The 24,576-nt window shown below is 48.5% G+C and overlaps 1 protein-coding gene across 2 annotated transcripts in view; it reads left to right on the top strand.

Moving 5' to 3' along the window:
* Igsf3 (immunoglobulin superfamily member 3) overlaps positions 1-24,576 on the top strand; it is a 94,081-nt gene that overhangs the window by 42,658 nt on the left and 26,847 nt on the right. Inside the window, exons 3-7 of one of the 2 annotated variants that reach the window (XM_075981781.1) lie at positions 12,622-12,999; positions 15,209-15,619; positions 19,742-20,131; positions 21,489-21,548; positions 23,792-24,193. In XM_075981781.1, coding sequence (XP_075837896.1) covers positions 12,622-12,999; positions 15,209-15,619; positions 19,742-20,131; positions 21,489-21,548; positions 23,792-24,193 — 1,641 coding nt within the window. The remainder of the gene's footprint in view (positions 1-12,621; positions 13,000-15,208; positions 15,620-19,741; positions 20,132-21,488; positions 21,549-23,791; positions 24,194-24,576) is intronic. The other variant, XM_075981782.1, reaches the window with a different exon arrangement.

Here is a 24,576-nt window from a genome sequence, read left to right as displayed (position 1 = left end):
AAAGTAACAAAGCACCTCCAATCTTAAAATAAGACTAGTTTCTGTTGGCTGATAAATAGAGCTGAGGGCAAGTCCTAAGGAGGAAGCATTTGTAATAAGCAAAAGGATGGATTCTATTTATGGAGGATGCAAAGTGCTTGGGACCCGTTTCTTAAGGGTGGGTTCTACTCACTGAGAGACAAAGCTCAGGATCGGGGGGCCTGAACAATGCTCAGGATTTGGGGGGATTCAGGAAGGTAGTCACCCGATTAGACAACACCCACTCCAGCCTCCCCAGTGGCCAGGCATCAGTCACTTTCTTCCTGTGGAGGTCCGCATGTTTAGCAAGCCTGGTTCCTCCAATGCTTTTTCTATGCTGGGCCTCCAACAGCACAGGAACAAGGGGACAGATGCTTGGATGAGCAGGGATCCAAGCTATAGAGCTTTCCTCTTGTGATCCTTGGAGCTGTTCTGAAATCCCGCCATGCATTTTTTCATGTCTGCTGTGCCTCTCCCCTCACCTCAGATACTCGGTGGTTATCAGGGCGGGCTCATCCCTGGTCATTCCACCTGCCTACTGAGAGGCCCACTGCAGCTCTGCCAGGCATCCAGAGGGACCTTGTCAGGAAGGCACTGGAGTGTGAAGAGCCCTGGAGATTTGCACAAGGCACTTTTTGAGAGCTAGAGGGGCTTCCTGAACTAGGGAATGCTCTGTTCCTTTGACCATCCCTACTGAGAGCCTATGCATTCCTTGAGGGCTGTCTACCCCGTTTGTTCTAACTCCACTGCCTGGGTACTGGGGGCAGGATGAAGACAATGTGTTGATGGATGTGGTAGGCTGAGTTTCCCCTAAGTTGTCCTGGAGCAGTGGCCACCTCTTCATAGCCAGGCCTTGTTCCCGAGGTCGCTGGTGAAGCTCTTCCCAGCCTGCTGTCTCGCTCTGCTGCCTGAGTGAGTGACATTTTGACACGCCTGTTTTCAGCAGCTTCTTCTAGTGGCCATGTTGGGCGTCATGCATGGAGGGAATGCTGATGACACCCCGGATCTTTTGGGAGGACACACAGGAGGGACTAAGTTCTGGAGGCTGACGAAGAGTTGGTTCTTCTGGACCTCTTTGTTTGGGTGGGATGTGGGAGAATCTGGGGAGACTGGTATCCAAAGCCCGAAATAGTGACAGCAGGAGTTGTGGATGCCCTGTGACAGTTCTCTGTGGCAGTCCTTTACAGGAAGTCACACGAAGTTTGTGGTCCATGACTCCCAGAGAACAGCACCTTGAGGCCGTTCTTTGCAGCAAGCAGCTCAAACCCAGCCCATTTCCGTCATTTCTGAGACCGGAGGAAGAGTGGGCAGGGTGATTATAAGGCTCGCATTTACAGGCAAGTAATCTGATGCCATCTTTTAATTTCCCCATCTAGGAAATAGAAAGTATTCAGAGAGAAACACTGTGATTGAGTACTGCGCTGACTCCAAGTGGGGTGGAGGGAAGTGTCTACCCTGTGGCTGTGGGCACTGGGTTGGTGACAGGCTGCAGATTGTCCCCTGCTGCCCATCCTTCTGGAAGCTTCTTTCCTGTTATCTTTAGCATGGGTGTAGAGAGGGAAGTAGAACTCTGGGCTGCTTCCCTTACCTTTTCAGGAGGGGTAGAATCAAGAGCACAGGAGATGTGGTCTTTGGGCTGTGTGGTGCTGAGCCTGTCGCTGGAGGAATGAGAAGGTCCTCTGGAAGGGAGCCTGGGCAGTGGAAAGGCAGGTGCGGCTTTGGGGATGGTCCTTACTGGAGCTTCACTAAGTGATCACTGAGATGAAAGATGGGGAATTGTATCAGTTCAGATGAGGAAAGGACAAACGTGTGAAAAAGGGTTGTCTGTAATAAGAAAAAATGTATAGCTAACTCTATCTGTCTGTCTGTCTGTCTATCTATAATCCAAATACCCATCAATATGAAATAACCATGTGATAGAATATTGTAGCTTTATAAAGGAGTGCACATCATTATAAAGTATATTTAATCTTTTAAAGATTTCTTTTCCTGCACATATGTATGTGCATCACACGCATGCCTGGTGCTTTCAGAGGCAGAAGAGGATGCTGAATCCGTTGGAACTGGAGTCATGGCCAGTTGTGAGCCACCATGTGGGTGCTGGGAATTGAACTAGGATCTTCTGCAAGAACAGCCAGTGCTCTGAACTGCTGAGCCGACTCTCTAGCCCCTAAAGTATGGTAGTTAGATAAGAATTCTGAGCAACACTGCATGTTTTCATTGGCTGTGTACACACAGCCCTGTATAAGAGGTCTGAGAAAGTCGTCCCTGAAGTACATTTTGAGACAGTCTGAGACGATAAAGGGGAACAAGATCAGTACAATGATCAAAAGACTCTGTGATGGTCTGATTAAAAAATAAAAACAAAACAAAAAAGCAGAATACCTGAAGCCAGTCTTCTGGCCTAAGTAAAGAGCACAGTGTCTCCAGTGTGTCCAGGCTGAGGTTTGACAACCACGTGGCTTCAGCATTCTCTCATGAAGGACTACATGGAAGCAGAGACCCTGCCTAAGACCCCAGCTGAGTGTCTGTATGTGGGACTGGTCATGTGCTGGCCACCGAGCCATGCAGGTCTCAGGGACATAAAGTCATCAGAGGCAAAATGAATCATTGGTAGTTACACCTTCTTAGAAGTGGCATTAATAATTTAGCCTTTATTAATCTTCTTCAGGCCATTTCTATTTTAGGTACCAGTGGAGGAGATTCACATTCTTTTCCCCCAAATACTGAAAAGATGAATGGATGAAGCTGTGCCCTTGAGTCTCTCAGCAGGCCAGCTCTCCTGCTGGTTCCCTTGACTGTTAATTTGGTATCCCCGCTTCTAGCCCTGCCCTCTGCTCTGTCTTCCAGCTGCTCCTAGAGCGAGGATTCAGAAATATGAATCTGATCTGTCTCCCTGTTTACTTCTGTACCCTCCTCCGCTCTCCAGTCCTGAAGGAAGATTGGCTTTATTAATGTCTCTCTGTGCCTTCTGCTAACTGAAATTGAAGGGTCCTGTAGTCACAGGACAGACCCAGGCCACCTTCATGCTCAGCCAGGGATGCAGCAAGGCTTCCATGTGGCACGCCCTGCTCCACATCCTCTGAAACAGTTCAGAGGCCGCTATGCCTGTGAGGCCCCTGTGGATCGGACCGAGAGGCTCCTGTGGATAGGATGGACCAAGAGGCTCTCACCCAGCACCTCGCTGCTGCCATCCTTCCTGTTGGGTTAGAGTAGTCGGTGTCTTTCTATCGGGAGCATCAGCTAAGATGAAGCTGTTGGGTTTACCCTTCCCTCACACTGCTATCCGGCAGGTTCTGAGAACACAGCAGTGAAAGAGTAGCTCGGGCAATGGTTCTCTTTGCTGTGTAACGAATCATCCCAATGCTAAGCAGCTTAAAACGGATGCTGTGTTGTGCTCACAGAATCTGTAGATTGGAAAATTTGGGCCAGGCACAGTGGGCTTGGCTGAGGCCTTAGCTGGGGAGGTTCCTACGGCTGAGAGATTTATGGCATACTTTGATGGTGTTTGTCATGTTTGTCGCCCCAATCACGTTACCCCTTTTGGTCTCACCTCCCCCACCTCTGTTCTCTTCTGAAGGGACCATTTTGATGAAAGTGAGGACTCTGATCCAGTTCCGTGTACCTGTGGCTTTCTTTACACAGTGAGGCTTAGCAATCTTTGTACCCCACATGTCACTAGCCTGTCTCTGCACGGGCATGGCACTGACCTAGCCATAACCTCCATCTTTAATGTACTTTATTTAGTGCAGGTACATTTAGCCCCACTGTGCTCTCTCCCCAGTCTTTGCCTCAGGCCTCGGCATCTGGGCTGCAAGGCCACTAAGCGGGTGTACCTCCTAACTTGCCGTGAGGATTAGATCAGGTCACCTGTGCAGTGGATGTCCAACAGTGCCACAGACTCTTGGGGCTCAGGGAGCCCATCTGACAATGACAAGCTTTGTGTCTGCCTGTCCCCTGACCTGGAAGGGGGTCTGACAAAGGATCGCTTTAGCTTATTCCACTTCCGGTCCTCCCCTGACTGAAGCTCACAAGTGGGGACTTCCCAGATGCTGTCCCTGATGTGTTGGTTGACATGCACTTTGGTCTTTTCTGTCTGGAGACTGCCTTGAGTTGCTCAGCTGACCTGGTTTAGGTTCGCCTAGACATTTGGGGCTTTCTAGGTTCCCCATCATTTCTTTCAGTGCCAACTAAGCTAGGAGGCAGATAGGCACCTTCTCACTTATCTCTGATACTCACCAGCCTCGGCGCCAGGGAGGGGAAAGCCATTAGTCATGTTCTGTGTCACAGAGAAAGTTACTTAACCTTGAAGACCATTTCCTCCTCTGGTAAGTGTAGCTATAATGAAATCGACCTCATTCAGTCCAGGATGAGTCCAGGTGAGGTGACGTGCGCAAAACTGAGGGCAGGGCCCTTCACTAGCCTCGTTCATCTTCATCTTCAGATGCCATATACTTGCTAATTTAAAAACTGGAAAAAATGTGAGAAAATGGGAAAGAGGAGATGTTGCTGTTCTTGTAACAAGTGAGAGGCAACCCTGCCCTCACTATCCAGCAACTCGATACATTATTGAAAATGCTGTTACTTTCTAGGGACAGGGTTACCAGAGTATTTCCCTGTGCACATATGCTGCTTTGCATCTTTAACCCAAAGTTAAACATTAATGTTCCTTTTAATACTTCTATACTTAGAGCTTTCATGAGACCCATTTTTAGATCGATATCTCATATTGGTAGAAGTGAGATGAAATTTTAAAATACTCATTTGTTGGCTTTCAAGTATTATTTGCTCTTCAGGGTTCCCCAGGAGACTGGTACAGAGTGCGTTACATCATTCCTATGCTTAATTCCATGCAGCATGTATGTATGTGTGTATGTATGTATGCATTCGTGTGTGTGTGTGTGTGTGTGTGCGTGTGCATATACACACATGTGCACACCTGGAAGTCAGAAGTCAACCTTAGGTGTTGTCCCACAAGCACCACCAACCTTTTAGTTTTTTATCTTAAATTTCATTTTATGTGCATGGGCGTTGTGCCTGCATGTATGTCTGTGCACTTTGTGCATGCCTGGTGTCCGCAGAGGTTAGAAGAGGTTGTTGAATCCCCTGGAACTAGAGTTAACCCAACTATCGTGTGGGTGCTGGGAATTGAACCCAAACCCTTGGAGAACAGCCAATGTTATTAAAACTGCTGAGCTAGCTCTCCAACTCCATCAACCTTGCTTCTTGATATAGAATCTCTCACTGGCCTGTAGCTCAAGTAGGCTTGACTGGCTGGCCAGTAAGGCCCAGGGACCTGCCCATCTCCCCCTCCCAAAGCTGGGATTACAAGTGGGCTTTGCCACACCCAGCTTTTTTTTTTTTAATGTGTGTTCTGGGCATTATTACAATTGAATCCCTATGCTTATGTGTCAACCTTTGCTGACTGAACTGTCAAGCCCTATTTCCATATTCTGGTTAATCAGTGTGTCTGAGTCCCGTGCAGAATCCTGAGTGTTCAGTGAGCACTGAGGGGTGGGGCTTGAGCTCAGGCCTTCAAGCTTGTGCCCAGTGCATTGTGGGCGGAGCTGTCCTCAAGAGCTGTGTTCCCAGAGTCTGGATGTTTGCCCACCTGCTCAGTCATACATCTTGAACATAAAATAATGGATCCTGTAATGAGAGATGTATGTGCCTGAATCCCAAGGCATGTTTTAAGAAGTGGATGTGAAGTGTGTTGGCCGCTCCCTGGTCCTGAGCTGCTGAGTCTTGTCATCCAGAGCTGGCCTCACTAAGTTGAGCATAGTGAATATGGATGCACCCTTGAACAAACAATGTCTCAACATTTTGGTCATGAGCCTAGCTTTTAATGGCTGAACCATCTCTCCAGCTTCGGACAAACAATGTCTTGAAAGCTAGTGAGGTGACAGTGTGTGTTTCTGTGGCTGGAGACAGACGACTCCCCTACCCATAGACCATGGCTCTTTCGGGCCTTGAATAATTCTTTTGAAGGTCTCCCTAGAATATATAAATAATACAGGTGATGTAGTTTTATGTTTAATCTTAGGCTTGGAAGGAGTCTTTGTTCTGTATTGGCTTAGGATAAATTAGCCCTAATAACAGCAACAAACATTTACATTTAAAGGGCACAGGGTGTCTCTTGACTCAGGTATTCAGTATTATTCTAGGCTTGGGATCTCCTAGGAAGCAGCCGTCTTCTCTGGGCCAGCTGGCTGGCGTGTGAAGCATTGATTATGGCTGGAAGACCCGCTCTTGGTGGCTCTGTCAGCCGCTAGCAAGTTAGTGTTGGCTGGTGGCACCAAACCTCAGGTGGGCCCCCATCTGGCTGCTTTGATGTCCTCACACAGAATATGTGATCTGAGAGGAGACAGATCCACCCTCAGAAGTCGGGTCCTGTGTCCTATGTGTCAACCCTACTCATCAGGCAAAGTATGGAGCCCCCAAGGCAGGGCATTTGTGCTTGTCTTGGACACCATCCTCCTGGTGAAGTGTGTTCATGAACCTAGAAGGCATCTTAACCTATCACTGAGGTCTTCTTCTTCTTCATCTTCTTCTCCACCTCCTCCTCCTCCTCCTCTTCTTCTTCTTCCTCTGTCTCTGTCTCTCTCTGTCTCTCTCTCTGTCTCTCTCTGTCTCTGTCTCTCTCTGTGTCTCTGTCTCTCTCTGTGTCTCTGTCTCTGTCTCTGTCTCTCTCTCTCTCTCTCTCTCTCTCTCTCTCTCTCTCAGACAGAGTCTCACTGTGTAGCTCTGATTGGCCTGGAACTAGCTATGTAGGCCAGGCTGGCCTTGAACCCATGGATATTTGCCTGTTTTTGCCTCTGTCCCCTAAGAGTGTTGGGATTAAAGGTGTGCACCACTGTGCCTGGCTGTCACTGAGGGTTTCTGTGTAGGGTTTGGTTACATGGGCATGCCTCTTTAAATTAGTGGTTATTGGTTATTGAACTTAGTCTCTAGCCCCATCCTGTTCTTGTAGGTCTCACATGGAGCTGAAATTTCCAACCTGCTACTCATGGCCAACTTTGGAAACTCTAAGGGCCTACCTTGAGTCATCTCATTAGCGCATGATATGGTTGAAGGAGGCTCATTGGGTATCAGAAGCCTCCTCTCATTAATATTGCAAGGGAGTTAGGGCTTAGACCAAGGGTATGAAGTGTGTGCATGTAAATTACATATATATGCATATATATCTCACATATATATACTGCAATATAGATGTTGCATGCAAATGTTTATTATACTATACTAGTAACTTAAGAAGAATTTTTTTTTTTTTTTTTGGTTTTTCGAGACAGGGTTTCTCTGTGGTTTTGGAGCCTGTCCTGGAACTAGCTCTTGTAGACCAGGCTGGTCTCGAACTCACAGAGATCCGCCTGCCTCCCGAGTGCTGGGATTAAAGGCGTGCGCCACCTCCGCCTGGCTCCTAAAGAAGAAATTTTATACTGCAGTTAAGTATCACTTTTTTGGGGGGGGCAAAGCTTTGGTTCATACTCCTTGTAGAGGAGTGCAATATAAAAAAGGAAATAGGGGGCTGGAGAGATGGCTTAGAGGTTAAGAGCACTGACTGCTCTTCCAGAGGTCCCGAGTTCAATTCCCAGCAACCACATGGTGGCTCACAACCATCTGTAATGATATTTGGTGCCCTCTTCTGGCCTGCAGGCATACATGGAGGCTGAACACTGTGTACATAATAAGTGAATAAATCTTAAAAATAAATATAAAGGAAAATAAAATCACTAGTTGTCCTATGGCCCAGTATTTTCCTGGTCCTTTTTATGTTGTTATATATGACACTTAATGTTTCTTTTCTCATTGCAGAAGTGGAATTTGCCTGTTACATAGTGATCTGAAGTGTATAGAATGCCTTAAGTTATAATTATTATCTTTTAAAGAAATGGTCCTCATGGGGAGGAACCTGCTGTTGTAGGCTCAGAAAGGAGATGGCCAGGTGGATGCTGTGGACGGAGTTAGGTACTGCTCTGTTGGAAGGCAGCAGAGAGTAGTGTTTAGTGTCGCAGAGACTTTCCAGGGCATTGCGAGTTTGGAGTGAGGAAGCGGGATTCGTCTATGAGAAGAAAGTTCACTTTATTTCTGTGGTAAGGTGTATTCCCTGCGGGGTATGGTGATACATGCCTGTAAGCCCAACATTTGAGAGGCTGAGGCTGGAGGATTGCCAAAAGTTCCAAACTAGCTTTGTTAACTAGTGGACAAGATCCTGTCTGAAAAACTAACATAAACAAGCAAACAAAATCCCACTTTGTAAGAACAGCCCATTTCCAGGGCTGGAGAGCTGTTTGTAAGGTGGCTGCGGGGTGGCGGAGATGGTTAATACAGGAATGGCTGGCTGCGGGGTGGCGGAGATGGTTAATACAGGAATGGCTGGCTGCGGGGTGGCAGAGATGGTTAACAAACAGGAATGGATGGCTGTGAGGTGGCAGAGATGTTTAATAAACAGGAATGGCTGGCTGCGGCTACTGTGTTTTTCAGGACAGATGGTAATCTGCTTCCGGTCTGCACAACTTGTTCTGACCCTTTTGCCCTGCTCATTCAAGCTCTTGACACTGTTTACCCTTGGGTGTGGGGGGTATAGGATCTGTGCTTGTGCAAGGTCTGCGAGCTGAATGCACTCTAGTTAAACTTATCATCATCTATTGCACCAGACAAAATGAAGCTCAGCTGTTTTCTTTGGACAAGAAAAGACAGGAGGAGAATGGCACTTTGTGGAATCTACAGTTACGATGCGTCCATTCATGGAGGCACCTGACTGGCTCTATTCAGAAAAGAGACATCTTAAGGCTGTCAGTTCTTTGTGTACGTGTGTGTGCACGCACGTGTGAGTGTGCACTTGAGGCCAGCATTCAACTTCGGATATCTTCCTTGATTGCTCTCAGCTTTATTTCCTTTGAGACGGGATCTCTTACTGAGCCTGGCGCTGTCGAGTCTGTTAGACTGTGCACCTGTCTGCGCCTTCCCGGCACTGGGATCACAGGCCTGCGCCTCTGTGTCAGCTCGTACACGGGCGATGGGGATCTGAACTCATGTCCTTGTGCTTGTGTGGCCAATAAAGCCATCTCCCCAGCCCCAAGGCAGACAGTTCTTACGTCTGAGACACATATTTGGGATTACATGAGGGCATTTAAAACTTGATTCCTATGCACACTTCATGGGGCTGGTGAGATGGTAAGGACACTTGCCGTCAAGCGTTGTGACCCGAGTTCAGTCCCTGGAAAGCATATGGTACAAGGAGAGAACCAACTCCCCCAGGCTGCAGCCCAGAGTAATGGCATCATAGGGGGTATCAGGTCACTGTTGTTTTGTGAGGCTTCCCCCACCGCCGTTTTTCCATGTGGGTCCAAAAGAGGAGAAGCAGTCTAGGAAGGAAGGTGCTAGAGTTCTCTGACCTGCCCCTACCTCCTTCGCAATGGGCGAGGCATGCATGAGCTGCTCAGTGTCGGATCACTGAAGTACAAAGCCCTAATGTCAAGGAGACCTAATGTTAGGATTGCAGCCAACTTGTCTTCATAGTGTGTGCATTCCAGGAGAACTCAAGTGTTTGCTTGAATTGTCACAATGTATGAGTGTATTTCAATTTCATAAAAGCGCCTAACTCATGTTAGGTGCCGAATACTAACTTTGGAAATTACCGTCAGTTGCCTCCTCTGTGACTTTAAATATAGCAATGACTGTCATCAAGCAGAACAAGCAGGTTCTCATGTCGCTTTTGTCCTGCTTAGGTGTCCTCTCCCCATGTATGTGCGTGTGCAGGGGCGTTGGAGGGGTGGGAGGAGTTTCGGGTTGGGGTGTGTGTGTGCATGCATAGATATACATGTACATGTGTATGGAAGAGGAAAGTCACCTTTTGAGACAGGATCTCTCTTTGAACCCGGAGCTCCCCTTGCTCAGCCCACACTACCCAGAAGTTGGCTGACTCTGCTGGCCAGCAAGCCCCAGTTCTCCTTTCAGTCTGCCCGGTGCTGGGATTACAGATGTGGGTTTACAGTGCCTAGCCAGTGGGTCCTGGGGCTCAATTGTGCTCCTTATTCTTGTGTGGCAAGCATATTAACCAACTAAGCTCTCTCCTCAACCCTTCCCTGCCCTTTGTAAAACAACAACAAAAAGTTTTATTATTTTCTTTTTAAAATATTTTCTGCTTGCAAGGAAATCTTTTATTTATTTATTATGTATACAGTGTTCTGTCTGCCTGAATGTCTGCAGGTCAGAAGAGGGTGTCAGATCTCATTACAGATGGTTGTGAGCCACCATGTGGTTGCTGGGAATTGAACTCAGGACCTCTGGAAGAACAGCCAGTGCTTCAACCACTGAGCCACTTCTCCAACCCCCAAAAGCTAATTATTTTCTTGTTATTGTTAGCATAGCTGGCCTTTGGGAGTCTGTTGTCCTGCAGATTAGGCTAGCTTGCTTTGAGGTCCAAAGACCCTGTGGGCTAGACTGAGCTGGGCCCACTAGCATTGGTGTTGTCCCACCTGTGTAGCAGCTGAGTCTGCTTAAGCTGAGTTTCTACTGGGTAAAAGGAAAGGTTTCGTGGGAGTGGACTGCAGTGTTGAGTAGGTGTGAGCAGCCGGGATGTGGTCATTCACAGGAGGCTACAGAAATGTCCCTGAGCAGTTATTGACCAAGGTCAGTCTCCAGATCCAGGTCCATGCTAGTTTGAGACTTAGCATCTTTTTACTGAGTGCTTTGTAAACATCCAATCTTTTTCATCTTGTGCATGAGGAAACTGAGGCTTGTAGGCCTTAAGTGCCTTACCCAAGGTCCCAGCAGCTGATAAGTGACAGAGCCAGCATCGTAACATTGTCCTCTCTGAAGTCCTTTTGTAAGATGAGACCAGAGTCTGGAGATGAAAATGGGTACCAAGGTGACTCGGCTGTATCTGGGCTGAGCTGTGCTGACTTCTAAGGTGGCTCTCCTTGTTCGAGTGGAATGCGTAGATACAACAATCCATTTCCAGCTCCTCCTCCTTGTTCTCCTTCCTCCTCTTCTTTTTTAATTTTTCAAGACAGGGTTTCTCTATGTGTGGCCCTAGCTGTCCTAGAACTTGCTCTGTCTCTGGTCTCAGGCTGGTCTCTTAACTCACAGAGATCAACTTCTGCCTCCCAAGTGCTGGGATTAATGGCATGCGCCACCACCACCCAGTTAGCAATGCATTTTCTATTGCTGTACCAAAATCCTAAGGCAGAGTGTTCTGGTTTATTTATTTATTTATTTTCTTTAGATTTTTTGAGACAGGGTTTCTCTGTAGCTTTGGAGCCTGTCCTGGAACTAGCAATTGTAGACCAGGCTGGCCTCAAACTCACAGAGATCCACCTGTCTCTGCCTCCCAAGTGTTGGGATTAAAGGCGTGCGCCACCACCGTCCAGCTGGAGTGTTTTGTGTTAAAAATTGGTTTCTTTAGCCCATGGTTGGTTGGCCCTGTGTGTTCTGTTTCTGGCGAAGGCCCTCGTGAGTGTGTCACATCATGGTGGATGGTGTCCTGGCTGGAAAGTGTAATATGCAAGAGTGAGGAACCATCATATCGTGGGGCAGAGGTCAGACTTGGAGGATTTTAAACACAGACACACACACACACACACACACACACACACACACCCCACCCTTGTGGAAGTTAATTCATCCCAGCTGTTGACATTGATCCCTTCCAGTGTTCCCACGTCCTCTTGACCTTGTCCTAGGCCCCTGTCTCTTACAGGTTCCACCCCTCGCTTCTCCTCACCGGCATATGAACCCTTATGGAACACACTCAGACCCTGTCGAAAGCATAGCAGATGCCATGGGATGAGAACCTTGAGTCTCCAGATTTAACTTTTGCCCCTCCCTGCAAGAGGATGCAATGTGAAGGACATAGGGTAGGCAGAGGCAGAAGTGACCCTGGAGAGCTGTGCCTGAACCAAGAGGCAGGAGCTTGATGGGCCAGTCGGAACCAAGAGCCCAAGAGCAGCTAACCCTGGTTCAGTACTGCTATGCGCCGCCCCTCTGTGCCAGGTGGTGGGAATCTGCCCTGCTTCACACCCCTGCTCACTCCCATTGCCAGATCTGCTGGCCTCTGTTTGTGCAGGGAAAAGGAGCTGCTCCTTGGGATGAGATGGAAGAAAGAATGCAGCACTGCCCCACCCCTCCCCCAAATAAAAAAGACTCAATGGCTTTCTTGGGCCAGCCCCGCTAATCATGGGAGAAACATTTAATTTCAACCAGATTACAAGGCGGTTGCTTTTATTTGTTTTTGGCTGGATGTGTGCCAAGGATTCAACGTTTCCTGTTCATTTTATTAAAAACTTTATAAACAGTATTAATAAATAGATATAAAACTGCCGTATAAATGACAGAGAGACCAAATGAAATTCACAAGGGTCAGCATTGAATAAGTAACAGAGCCACGTCCTTGTGCGATCAAATGCTCATATATGCAGATTAGATCCAGAGCTTTACTACAGTGTTTTAATTAATATTTATAAATCACAGAGTGCCTTGGAAAGGGCCAGTAACCTATTTATATTGCCATCATGTCGCACAATAACAGATCCTCTGGGGAGTGCTGTCTGTTTTGCATTTGGTCAGAAAAGTAAGCACGTTGTTGTGTCTGTCTCCCCTTAGGTGTGGTGTCTGCACAGCGACAGGTCACCGTCCAGGAAGGACCCTTGTACCGCACAGAGGGCTCCCATATCACCATCTGGTGCAATGTGAGTGGCTACCAGGGTCCCTCTGAGCAGAACTTCCAGTGGTCCATTTACCTACCATCCGCTCCGGAACGTGAAGTCCAGATCGTTAGCACAGTGGACTCGTCCTTCCCTTACGCCATCTACACCCAGCGAGTCCGAGGCGGGAAGATCTACGTGGAAAGAATCCAGGGGAACTCAGCCTTGCTGCACATCACAGAGCTGCAAGCCCGGGATGCTGGGGAGTATGAATGTCACACCCCCAACACGGATGAGCGCTACTTTGGGAGCTACAGCGCCAAGATGAACCTAGTGGGTAAGGAGACATTGCTTTCGTGTGGCCGGTGTCAACCTGAGCCCCTTCTGTTGCCATACACCTTTGCTGAAAGACAGATTCCCCAAATATCTTAGGATACATAGGGGAGCATAAGGGAACACGATTTCCATGTACACTTGTGAACACTATCTGAGGCTGACACTTGGGAGTCTTGTGCAAACGTTAAGAACCTCGGTGATTAACCAGGCCTTTCTTGGTCAAGGGCAGTATGAGTATGTAAAGGCAAAATCCGGGAGTGGTGCCTCATGCCTATCATCCCAGCATCCAGGAGGCCGAGGCAAGGCAACGACATTTGTGGGTGGCTCAGAAGATAAAGGGGTAAGGTCAGCGGGAAGAGAGCAAAGCCCCTAAAAGAGCAAGATCAAAAGTCCCACCCTCCAGAGGCGGGGACAGTGGCAGTAGATACACACCAACAGGAGGATCTCTGCAGGAGGGGGTAATGTGTGTGAGGGCACTCTCAGGAGAGTCCCTGCTCAGATAACCCGGTGAATTCCAGATGCTCAGAGGGGACAGAGAGCGAGAAGGGAATGAGACCATTTCAGATATAGTAAGTGATTTTAGTGATTCTCAGACAGTAATGGTTCTTCTGGGAACTGAGTGGATCTCAGAGACAGACGGGAGCTTGTGACTGAAGCTGCCCATGAACAGTTGTGTTCTTTAGTCTCCTTCCCTGTTGATCTGAGTTCAATTCATAGAAAATCCAGCGAAGAAGCAGAAGGTGAGAGCTTCTTTAGCAGGCCTGCTCTTTGGGCAGACACGCACTGGAATAGCGCTGCTTGAAGCATCCACTACTGTCCAAAGGGTCTGTCTTTAGTGTGAAGTAATCGACAGGAAGTGTCCCTATTTTGGAGTGCAATTCCCTGGACTCCATCTCTCAGAAATGATGAGGAAAAAGGACAGGTTTTGAGGTCCTGGGAGAGAGTAGGGCTCCGGGTACCGAGACCTCCCTGTCTGCGTGTTAAGAAGCTACAGACTGCCTATCTCTCTCGTTGCTCTCTGTGCTGGAGAGGATGTAAGCTGGAAGAGTTGGGAGCATTTAGCGTGGGCCCCTCTGGTTACCACTGCCAGTGAGAAAGGGCAGTTAGCAGCAGGACTGTTCTGATTTGTACCCAAGTCCTGAGCTCGCAGGACCTGTTGGTGGGCTTCTGTCAAAAAGGACACTGCCTTTGCTTCTTCTTCATTTCTGTAATGAGCCTCTAAAGTAAGAGGACTTTAAACATCAACCTTGGGACAGGAACAGGGAGGAAAACATGCCCCTGTCATGACTGGGACGCCTTTATCAGGCAGCAGAGGTAGCAGTAGGGTGACGTATAGTCTTCAGAAAGATAAAGGTCAGAAAACACCCAGAGACTGGACACAGCAGTGCCTGCATTTGCCTGAGCCCTCTGTGTACAGCTGTGGTCACTTTGATGAATCCTGTGAAGGCACAGGGGTGCAGCCAGGCTTAGTGGTACCCATTTGTAATCCAGCCACTTGGAAGGCTGAGGCTGGGAGATCACAAGTTCAAGGTTACCTTGGACAACATTGTGAGACTTGGTCACCAAATTAAAGAGATAGACTGTGGGGGTTGGAGCCCAGTGGTAGAGTACTTGCCTATTCAAGTCCTAGGCTCTTTCCCCAGGACAGGGGGAAAATAGGGAATGATGATGGTTTTCTCTAGTCCCGCTCCCCAGTCCCACATCTCAGGACAGTGCACGGATGAGGTAAACTGGGAGATGGGATGGAGAGGAGGGTCCAGAAGGGAAGAGGGAAAGGGCTGTTTAGGAATGGAAAGCCAGAAGGTCCAGGAGCCGTTCCCAGTCAGAAGTGAGGTGAAGGTATCTCAAAGCAATACCAAAACCAACATCAAATCTTATTAGACCTCAGCGATTATTCTTACACAGTTTTCTCAGGGAATTTTTTTGTTGTATACATTTTTAAAATAAAGTCCATCTTTGCTCTGAGTGTTATTAAAATACCAAGCAGGTGTCCGTGCCAAAAATATTATCTTGGCTACCATAAAAGAAAAGTGTATTTAGGTTTATATGCCTTTCGGGGTTGTCTGTGGCCTCGAATCGATTGTTAGGGCTGCTTTTGTTGAGGCAGTAATAGTGGTTTCTGTGTAGAGTAGGGCCCTCGCCTCTCGGAAAGTGAGTCTCAGATTCTGTAGCCTTGTAACCTTCCTCTGTTGGAACTTTCTATGTTACAGTGATCCCAGATTCCCTGCAGACCACAGCTGTCCCCCAGACTCTGCACAAAGTGGAACAGGACCCACTAGAGCTCAGTTGTGAAGTGTCCACTGAGAGTGACCAGCACAGCCACCTCTCAGTATCCTGGCTTCGGCGGAAGGGTGGCGAGAAGCCGGTGGAGGTCATTTCCCTGAGCCGAGACTTCATCCTGCACTCCAGCAGTGAATACGCCCAGCGGCAGAGCCTGGGGGAGGTGCGGCTGGACAAGCTGGGGAGAACCACCTTCCGCCTCACCATCTTCCACCTGCAGCCCTCCGACCAGGGCGAGTTCTACTGCGAGGCTGCCGAGTGGATCCAAGATCCAGATGGCTCTTGGTACGCCATGACTAGGAAGCGCTCCGAGGGTGCTGTGGTCAACGTCCAGCCCACTGGTCAGTCTCTCTCAGCTCCTTGTCCTTTACCTGGTGGGGAGTCAGACACTAGGAGGGTGTGGGGGCACCTTGTTTGGTGACCATGACAACACAGTAGGGTTTTGGGTGAGGTTAGAGATGGTTGTGACGTCGGCTGGAGAAAACGGGCACACAGACCCAACTTGCAGTGCGTCACAGACAGCTGCCCATACGGCCCCTGCTCTTCATCGTGTTTTCTTTACTATATGCTATCATCCTTTATTTTGAATAAGAAATTTGTTTTTCTAAAAATGAGAGATTTTGCAGAAAAGTGTGGCTGGAGAGAAGGCTGGAGCAATGGCCAAGAGCACGTATTGCTCTTGCAGGGGACCCAGGTTCAATTCTTAGCTCCTACACAGAGGCTCACAACTCTTCAACTTCAGTCCCAGGGGATCCTTTACCCTCTTTTGATCTCCAAGCACACATATGATGTGCACATATACATGCAGGCATATAATAAAATGAGTAAATCTTTTTTAAAAAAAATTTTAAATGAGAGATACCATAGAAAATCTTTGTGTGAGAACTCTGGGTTCTCATTCCTGATAGCCGTGGATGCCACCCAGCTTGATGATGTTTCGATTGCAGAGGACATTTGAGATGATGAGCCTTTTGTTGGATGTGTGAACCATCAAGCAAAGCAGATGTTAGAGTACCATTATTTTTATATTAGTATTCCTGCCATTTTTTTTTTACAACTTCTAAAATGCTTTAACACATGTTGTTACGTCTGTGGAGCAAGGTAGGATGGCTTCCTCACCTTGCGGTTGAGCGTAGCGAATACAGTGCTCTGTGGTGTGGTCCCAGCAATAACCAGATGTGTGTTATGAGGCCCGTGTAGAGTGTTAGCTCCTGCTGTGGACGCTTTGTCAAGGGAAGGCCTGGCAGGGTCCCTGAGGGGGAAGAATGGTGTGCTTCGGGCTGAGGTAGTGGTCGCGGCCTAGCAAGTTGCAGTCCTTAAGGCTGAGGTAGTGATGGTGGCCTGGCAAGCTGCAGCTCTCCACAGCTTCTCTTGATATTTCTAGAGACTCCGGGTTCTCCTCTAGGTTCTTGCACCTGCAGAGCTCCATTGAGAGCTGATGCTGTTGTGGCCGGTGTTGGCTGAGCTGGGGCGGGTTCTTATGTGGGCCTGGCTTTGGTTGGAGGATGGTTATCACTGGAGGGCCTTGTCTCCTCTCCCTGCTGAGGGCTGTTGGTCCTGCTGACGAAAGGATGTTTCTGTGTTACAGGTGGCAGTGTTCTTGTCAGCACTGTCTCTTGTCCTCCTCGCAAAGGTGCTGGGACATTTGAGAGCAATGCTTCCGAGTCACCTGATACTGAACTTTCTGACTCATCCTGGAAGTCCCTCCTCAGAGACTCCTGGGGCAGGGTTGGGGAAGCTGTGTCTCTGATGGACTCCCCAGGTCCTTCTTCACTGGTCTGCATTCTGTCTAGCGCAGCTCCAGGGGGAGCAGGCTAGGAGGTTCTCTGGACACCCAGCGGGCGTGAAAACAAATGGAGGTGGGATTCTTGGTGAGAGGGGCACTCTCGATCCACACTTAGGACCAGGGCTCTTAGTGCCTTCTGGATCTTCTAATATTAAGTTTACCCAAGAGGCTTTAGTTCCTGTTTATCATTTGCCTTCCTGCTTGGTCTTAAGATCAGTGTCAAAAAAGTCTGGGCCTAATTTCGAGTCTTAATGCTTTTAAATTAGGTTGCATCAGCTAATCTTCTTTATTTTAATCTTACCAATTTAGAATTAGGACATTTTGAACTTGCCCTGCAAATGTATCCAGACTAAGCCAGCAAAGGAAAATTTTAATGGAAAAAATAAACGTTGATATCTTCACGGTGTGTACATATTCAGGCTCAGAAGTTGCAGCTCCACCTTCCGGCCTTTTTCTTCATGTTTATTTTAATAGACATTAGTCTTTCCAGCACTGAAGGTGTGGTGCGAGGCCCCAGGGCTGCCAAGATGAGTGACGTTTCCCTGTGCAGTGATGCAGGGTCATGGGGCCGTGCAGAGCCCTGCTGGGAGGTCTGTTCACCTGTTGGTGGCAGCACGGGTTGTCTCTGTAACTTAGTTGAGGGGTCCATTGTAAGCGGACTCTCAGAGACACTCATAGCATGGCACACCCATCGTGTCGTTGGACATGGACATCTAAAGACTTAACACAAGTGAGGAGGACTTGTGAGAGCCCTTAGGGCAAGAATAGGACCAAGTTCAAGAGACCCATGGTAGTACCGAGGGGTCCGAGAACAAGCCCTGTTGTGAAAGGAGCAGAATGGTCAGGCGAGGTAGGGAGAGGCAGAAGGGATGCTGTCCTGGAACCAAGACAAGCTAGAGCTTGCTCACGAGGATGAGGGTCGGGTCAGCCACTGGTGTTGTTCACTAGGTCAGTGGACAAGGGATCAGGAAGCCAGATGTCAGTGGGCTAGGAAAAGGGGATATAGCTTACGTCAAATTCCATAGTTGATTGATTGGGTATAAGCAAGAGCAGATTGCTCTGCAGAAAGGGGGGTTTGCATCTCCAGGAAATGTGAAGGCTCCATGGAACTTGAGGCATCCTCATGGGATAAGCAGCATCCGGGGCTGCCAAAAGAGGAAAGCCCTGGCGTTAGCCCACTTAGCCTAGGACAGATGAGAAGGTCTGAGACCCTGGGATCCCCTGTATGCCACATGGGCCGTCTCCTGGAAGGAGTGCTTTTTAGGGTTGATGATGGATTATGAATCACTGTGTTTTATTGATCAGAGGGCTAATGACAATGGATAACGTGGGCATGGTCTCAGCAGACGGTAGCAGAATAAAATCCTTTTGCTTTCTGCCATTGTCTCCCAGGACTATTTCATATGAGATGGGGCGGAGGCCACAGCTGACATGTCACAGGTATTCTTGAGAGGGCTTTGGGTAATACAGGGAGGAGCTAGTCACGGGTAAGAAATGGTGTCTGACTCAGGAGACTGACCTGTGTGGAAGGAGGAGACGAAGAGAAAACATACTGAGTGGACTGGAGAAGAGCAACGCTTCCTTGGCTCACACGGTCCATTTCCACGGGGAAATAGGACGCTCATGAGCTTGAAGAGCATGAGGGATGGGCTCGGGACAGCCGAGGCATGGATCTCGAAGGTGGTAGTGATGGCCCGGACATGCCGCAGAGGGAAGGCCATTATGGCATTGAGCTTGATGAGTGCTTAGATGCTCACACTCCACCATGATGGGATTTCCCTCTGTAGTCTCTTCAAGGAGTATAGCTGGAACTGGAAGGAGTTAGGAGCTGCGGGCTCCCACAGCAAGGGGAGATGGTGCCACTTCCCCCGAGTCCTAAGTCCTCTTCCTGTCCCCTCACTTCTACCGTGAGTGCCTCCCGCTACAGGGTGAAGTCTCTTGAGTCAACCATCAACTACTACTGTTTCTTGGAGATCGTGGCATTGTTTGCAGTGGTGACACCGCTGGGCCTAGATAGATACCAGCCCTTGGGAGAGTTCCTGCCTTGATCCTTGGCTATTTCCAGAGGTGTTTGACTGTTAGTGGAAGTAGATTCTGTGCTGCTCTGTCTGAATAAAGTCATGACCAGCGGGTTGTAGGCTGGTGCAAAGACATTTTGTGGGATGCAGCTAGTTTGTCTTACCCACATCTAATTCTCAGTGTTCTTATAGTGGTAGAGAAGAATCTCAGTAAATTCACCTGAGTTTTGATTAGAACTGGGGTCAGTGCCTGATTTTGTCTCCCAGACCTCTGTGAGGTGAGTCTTACAGGATCTGCTGAGCAGACAAACGCCCTTGTAACCATGCTGCTCTAGCGGAACTCAGGCCTGGACCTTTGCCAGCTGCCACTGAGTGAGACTAAGCTTGTCTGCAGGCGCCGGAGGTTTAATCTGGAGCAGTGTGCTCCTTGACAGAGTCCCGTTGGTCTAGATGCAAGTGGTAAGCTCCTAAGAGCGCCTGGGTTTGGTTGGAACTCTAAGAGTTTGCATGGCTGGAGTTGGGTTTTTCTCTCAAGATGAACACTGAGTTGTCTCTGTGGTTAGTGTCATGAAGAAGGTTGGGGAATAGGGATTTCCTGAAGCAGTTTGGGTTGCAGCCCTCATTTGCCCAGAATGCATCCAGTCTGTTTGTGTTCGCAGACAAAGAGTTCACCGTGCGCCTGGAGACCGATAAGCGGCTACACACAGTGGGCGAGGCAGTGGAGTTCAGGTGTATCCTAGAGGCTCAGAACATTCCTGACCGGTACTTTGCCGTCTCCTGGGCCTTCAACAGCTCACTCATCGCCACCATGGGGCCTAACGCTGTGCCGGTCCTCAACAGTGAATTTGCCCACCGTGAAGCCAAGGGACAGCTTAAAGTGGCCAAAGAGGGTGACGGTGTCTTTGTACTTAAGATATACCACCTCCGCCAGGAAGACAGTGGTAAATACAACTGCCGGGTGACAGAGCGAGAGAAGACTGTCACTGGCGAGTTCATCGACAAGGAAAGCAAGCGTCCCAAGAACATCCCCATCGTCGTCCTTCCCCTCAGTAAGTAGAAGTGCATCGCTTACTAGTTCCTGGTGCAGTGACTAGTGCCATATTGGAGAAGTAGTGGAGAGAGAATAGCTCCAGGCAGAAGGGGCAGACTGGGATAAGATGACCAGAGAGAGGGCTTCTCTGCCTTCTCCAGCCCCCGGTCTACAAAGCAGCAGGGGCATGTCTTGGCTGGAGATGGTACCTGCAAACTTGAACTCACGCAGCTTGGTGTAAAGCACCAGCCTTGCCAGCTCAGCTTGGGAGAAGACCAGAAAGTCATTTGCTCTTCTGGAGGAGTTAAATCCCAGAAGAAGTGGGTAGAGGCCTGCCTTGAAATCTCACTGAAGGAGAGCTCATCTCTTATGGGAGGATTTGGGTATCATCAACTGCATTGTTAGGAAGGATTTGCTGTCTGGGTTTTTCCAGGTATCAAGGCGGGTAGTTCCCTAATTGTCTCTTCTGTACTGAAATTGCATTGTTAGAAGGCAGTGGGTGGTAGAGCACTCGGCTAGCGTGCACGAAGTGATAGATTCATCCCAATGTGCACATAGATGGTCAGGGATGGGGTGTCTGCCTTGCTGGAGTGTGCTTCAAGAGCTCGGGCCTCTCAAGGCTGCTCCAGGGGCTCTGCCTCTGTGCACACTGACTGTGTCAGAATGGGTGGTGCCCTTCTGGGAACAGAGTGCATGCATGCTGTATTTAAAATATCCATGGTGTCGAGACGTTCTTATTAATCTCTTTTCTCTCACAGTTCTGTTTTTAGCAAAACGTTAATCAAAACTCACAACGCTCTGATTTTTAAACAAGATGGTCCAGTTTAAGAACTAACCTTTAACCTTTTCTTAGCTCCTAGGACTGTTCCTCCTCTTAGCCTTGTAATGATTTCCTTTACATTTTTATTTACACGTTTATGTGTTTGAAATGTTTCTCTGTTGAGTGTGAAGTCCAAAATAGATTGAGGAGGCCTGTCACCCTTCTCTCTCTTTTCATCAATGGGATTGTTTTCTGTCATGCTTATTGTACTTACCACACACACACACACACACACACACACACATACACACACACACATAACCTTGAACTCTGGTGCTTTTCTTGCAATTGCATGGTGCTTTGCATAGAGTAGGTGCTTGCTGAATATATGTACAGTTGAAACGATCAGATTGAATGCCCACACTCTTTATCCTGTTTTCCTGTGCCTGCCCTAACCACAGATTCCGTGCTTTTAAACTAATCTCTCCTTGTTTCTTGAGGGTGGCATGAAGGGCGGCCACCCTGTTTGCTTCCTCTATCTTTGTACTAAAAGATTTCCCCCAGCCCTTCCAAGAACTTGTTTGATGATCTGTGGCCTGCTATATTGCTTTTCCAGCAGATAACTGGGTAGTTAAAGTCCCCCAGCAGCACCAGATCCTGCCCCAAGGCCACTTGGGTAAGTCTACTGAAGAACAACAATCAATCGGTAATGGTGATAATGCCCTGGATTTTAATGGCACCTTTCCTCCTAAGAACCCAAAGTGCTTCTGCATAAACGATCTCTCTGCTCTCAATCCTCCAATCTCCGTCCAAGCTAGCGTTACATCCGTCTTGTGAATGGAGACGTCAGAGCACACACAGGGAAGTGTCTGATCCGGTTGTTCAGTTAGTGGTTGAGATTGCGATTGCATTAGGAACATTTGCTCTAACTCCGAACCCGCTGCTCTGCGCTTAGCCTGTGCTCCGCCGGCAGCCACCTGATTGGGAATTTCATTTATGAACACACACTCAGATTTTGAATGATTCTGTCCTAGTTTTCATTCAGTCCAGAGGATTTTACCTTGTTCTAAGCCTGGGAACCCGGATAAATAGTTACAGCGTGCAGTGCAGCAGCAGGTCCGTGTTTGTTCAGGCCTCGGCTGCCGGAGGCTTTCCTTCTATCTAGGTTTTCCAGGCTTCCTCCAAATAGCCATCCCGAATGTCCTTAGGAGTCCACTGGGGTGGCAGTAGTGCATACGACTGATGTCTCACAGGTCGTTCTTCTGCATGAGACAGACCAGAGGGTTTTCTTCCTTGATCCTGAAGCTGTCTTCTGCATCTCACCTCGAGCTGAAAACAGTGGGGAAGGATATTGGTGATGACGAATAACACTGGGGCTGTAACTCAGCAGTGGAATGCCTGTGGAGCATCCATGAGCCTTAGGTTCAGCCTCAGTTCTGCCCACTTCCCCATTTCCTTTCTCAGTGTCGTGATCCTAAGTAGACACTCGGTAGAGTCCCAACTGTGCACGTGATAACTGAGGCTTGGTGAGAACACCAGGATTCCAGTCAGGAGGCAGGCAGTGCAGCCAAGCTCCGAAGCCCTGTCGACAAGAGCCTTGCCATGGGCAGGCTGTCCTCTGAGGCCTGCTCTTCCCACATTGTCCAGACCCACTTCCTATGGAGCAAGCACAGCCTACTCACTATGACAAACGCTAGGCGCTGAGGCCCGGTGCTCTTCTTTGCCATTTCTGTCTATGGGGAAATGAAGGGGAGAAGAATAAAGTGGATCCAAATGCTGCAGTAATCGGGTGTGCTTCTTGATCTGGGGTTTGACTTAATCGATTGTCAATGGTGCCTAGAAAATTGAATTCAAATTGATTATGACACTATGTGTTGTGTTGTTTAATTTATATGAGCTTATTGAACTCAATATAGGTAATTATACAAAATAATATATGCATAATTAGGAAAGCGTTAGCCATGCTGTTTATGAAGGCAGAAATATCCGAGTATAGTAAGATCAATCATGATTGTGGACACCGCCTTTAAAAAGCCCACTGTGTGTTACACAGTCTGTGTGATTGTCTTACTTGTTTTTTAATCTTTTGTAAGTTAAAAATGGTATCTTACAGAAGAAGAAGCTGAGGCTTGTCAAGTTTGAATCATCCCCTTGACTGAGACCAGCTATCGAAAGGAGTGGCAAAGGCTAGACCAAGCTAGGCTGGGAGTGAAGTTCTTATCCCCATCTTTGCTTGGCGAGCACAGGTGCCCCAGGGCTGAATGAGTGGGTAGAACAGGGGAGTGGTGGATGGTGAGCTTCTGTGTTAATGAAAACATGAAACTTCACTCCCCACCCACTCCTGGTGAGGCTAGACCATCTGTGCCCCATTTTCCACACACAAGCACGTGCCATCTTCCAAGTACTTCCTGACATCTTTTCTACTTCCTAATATTTCCCCGAAGGATTCAAATGGCATACTAAGGATTTTATAGCTTTTGTTTGACTGCTGTAGCTCCAAGTGCTGGAAGATTGGGGTGTGGTTGGATTAGGAAGTTTTTCCTCATGCCGAAACTCCGAGCCAAAAGCCTTGAACTGCATCTGAACAGGTCACCCAGAAATAATTTTATGCTATCAACACCCTGTCATTGTATTGAATTTCTCAGGTTCTGATTTACTCTTAGGTCTTAGGAGCTCATTATCCCAATCCACTCCACAAACAAAGAGCATTCTAGACTACCAGATCTAGGAGGCAATGCCTGGTCTGCACCAGCCAGATCTTACAGCAGTAAGTTGTCAGAGCAAATCAGAGCTTTGGCTCCTTTGACCTTCACTGTCAGAGTCATGGGATTCGGTTTGCACCCTTCTTCCTGTGTCATCTGTGAGGGGGGTGCCCTGGAGACCGTAAAGCCCCAGTGTGGCACTCTCTCTCCTCCCCAGAAAGCAGCATTTCCGTGGAGGTGGCCAGCAATGCCAGCGTCATCCTCGAGGGGGAGGATCTGCACTTCTCCTGTAGCATCCGCACAGTGGGCAGACTGCAGGGCCGCTTCTCTGTCATCTGGCAGCTTGTGGACAGGCAGAACCGCCGCAGCAACGTCATGTGGCTAGACCGGGACGGCACCGTGCAACCGGGCTCGTCCTACTGGGAGCGCAGCAGCTTCGGGGGCATCCAGATGGAGCAGGTGCAGCCCAACTCCTTCAGCCTGGGCATCTTCAACAGCAGGAAGGAGGACGAGGGCCAGTACGAATGCCATGTGACCGAGTGGGTACGGACTGTGGATGGAGAGTGGCAGATCGTGGGAGAGCGCCGTGCCAGTACCCTTGTCTCCATCACGGCTCTCGGTGAGTGAGCAGGGGACCATGGCAGATGCTTTTTGCCAGGCTCCTTCCCTTTTTAGCAGTGTTCTGGTTGGAGGGCCTGGGGAGATGCTGTGAGTGTGAAGATCTGGAGTTCAGGTTCACAGGACCCTAGTAAAATGTTGAGTGGGCCCAGCATCATGCCTGTTGTAGGAGGCCACTTGTTCATTTCCCGGCTGCCCAGACTCCCGAAATAACCACACAGAAACTGTATTATTTAAATCACAGCTTGGCCCAATAGCTCTAGCTTCTTATTGGCTAACTCTTACATATTAACTTAACCCATTTCTAGTAATCTGTGTATTGCCACATGGTTGTGGCTTACCGGTAAAGTTCCAGCAAAAGTCTCCGGTGGGGCTATGTGGCTT

The sequence above is a fragment of the Microtus pennsylvanicus genome, chromosome 7, assembly GCF_037038515.1.
Source record: "Microtus pennsylvanicus isolate mMicPen1 chromosome 7, mMicPen1.hap1, whole genome shotgun sequence".
In the NCBI taxonomy this organism is placed as follows: Eukaryota; Metazoa; Chordata; class Mammalia; order Rodentia; family Cricetidae; genus Microtus; species Microtus pennsylvanicus.
This window is presented reverse-complemented; position numbering and strand designations above follow the sequence as displayed.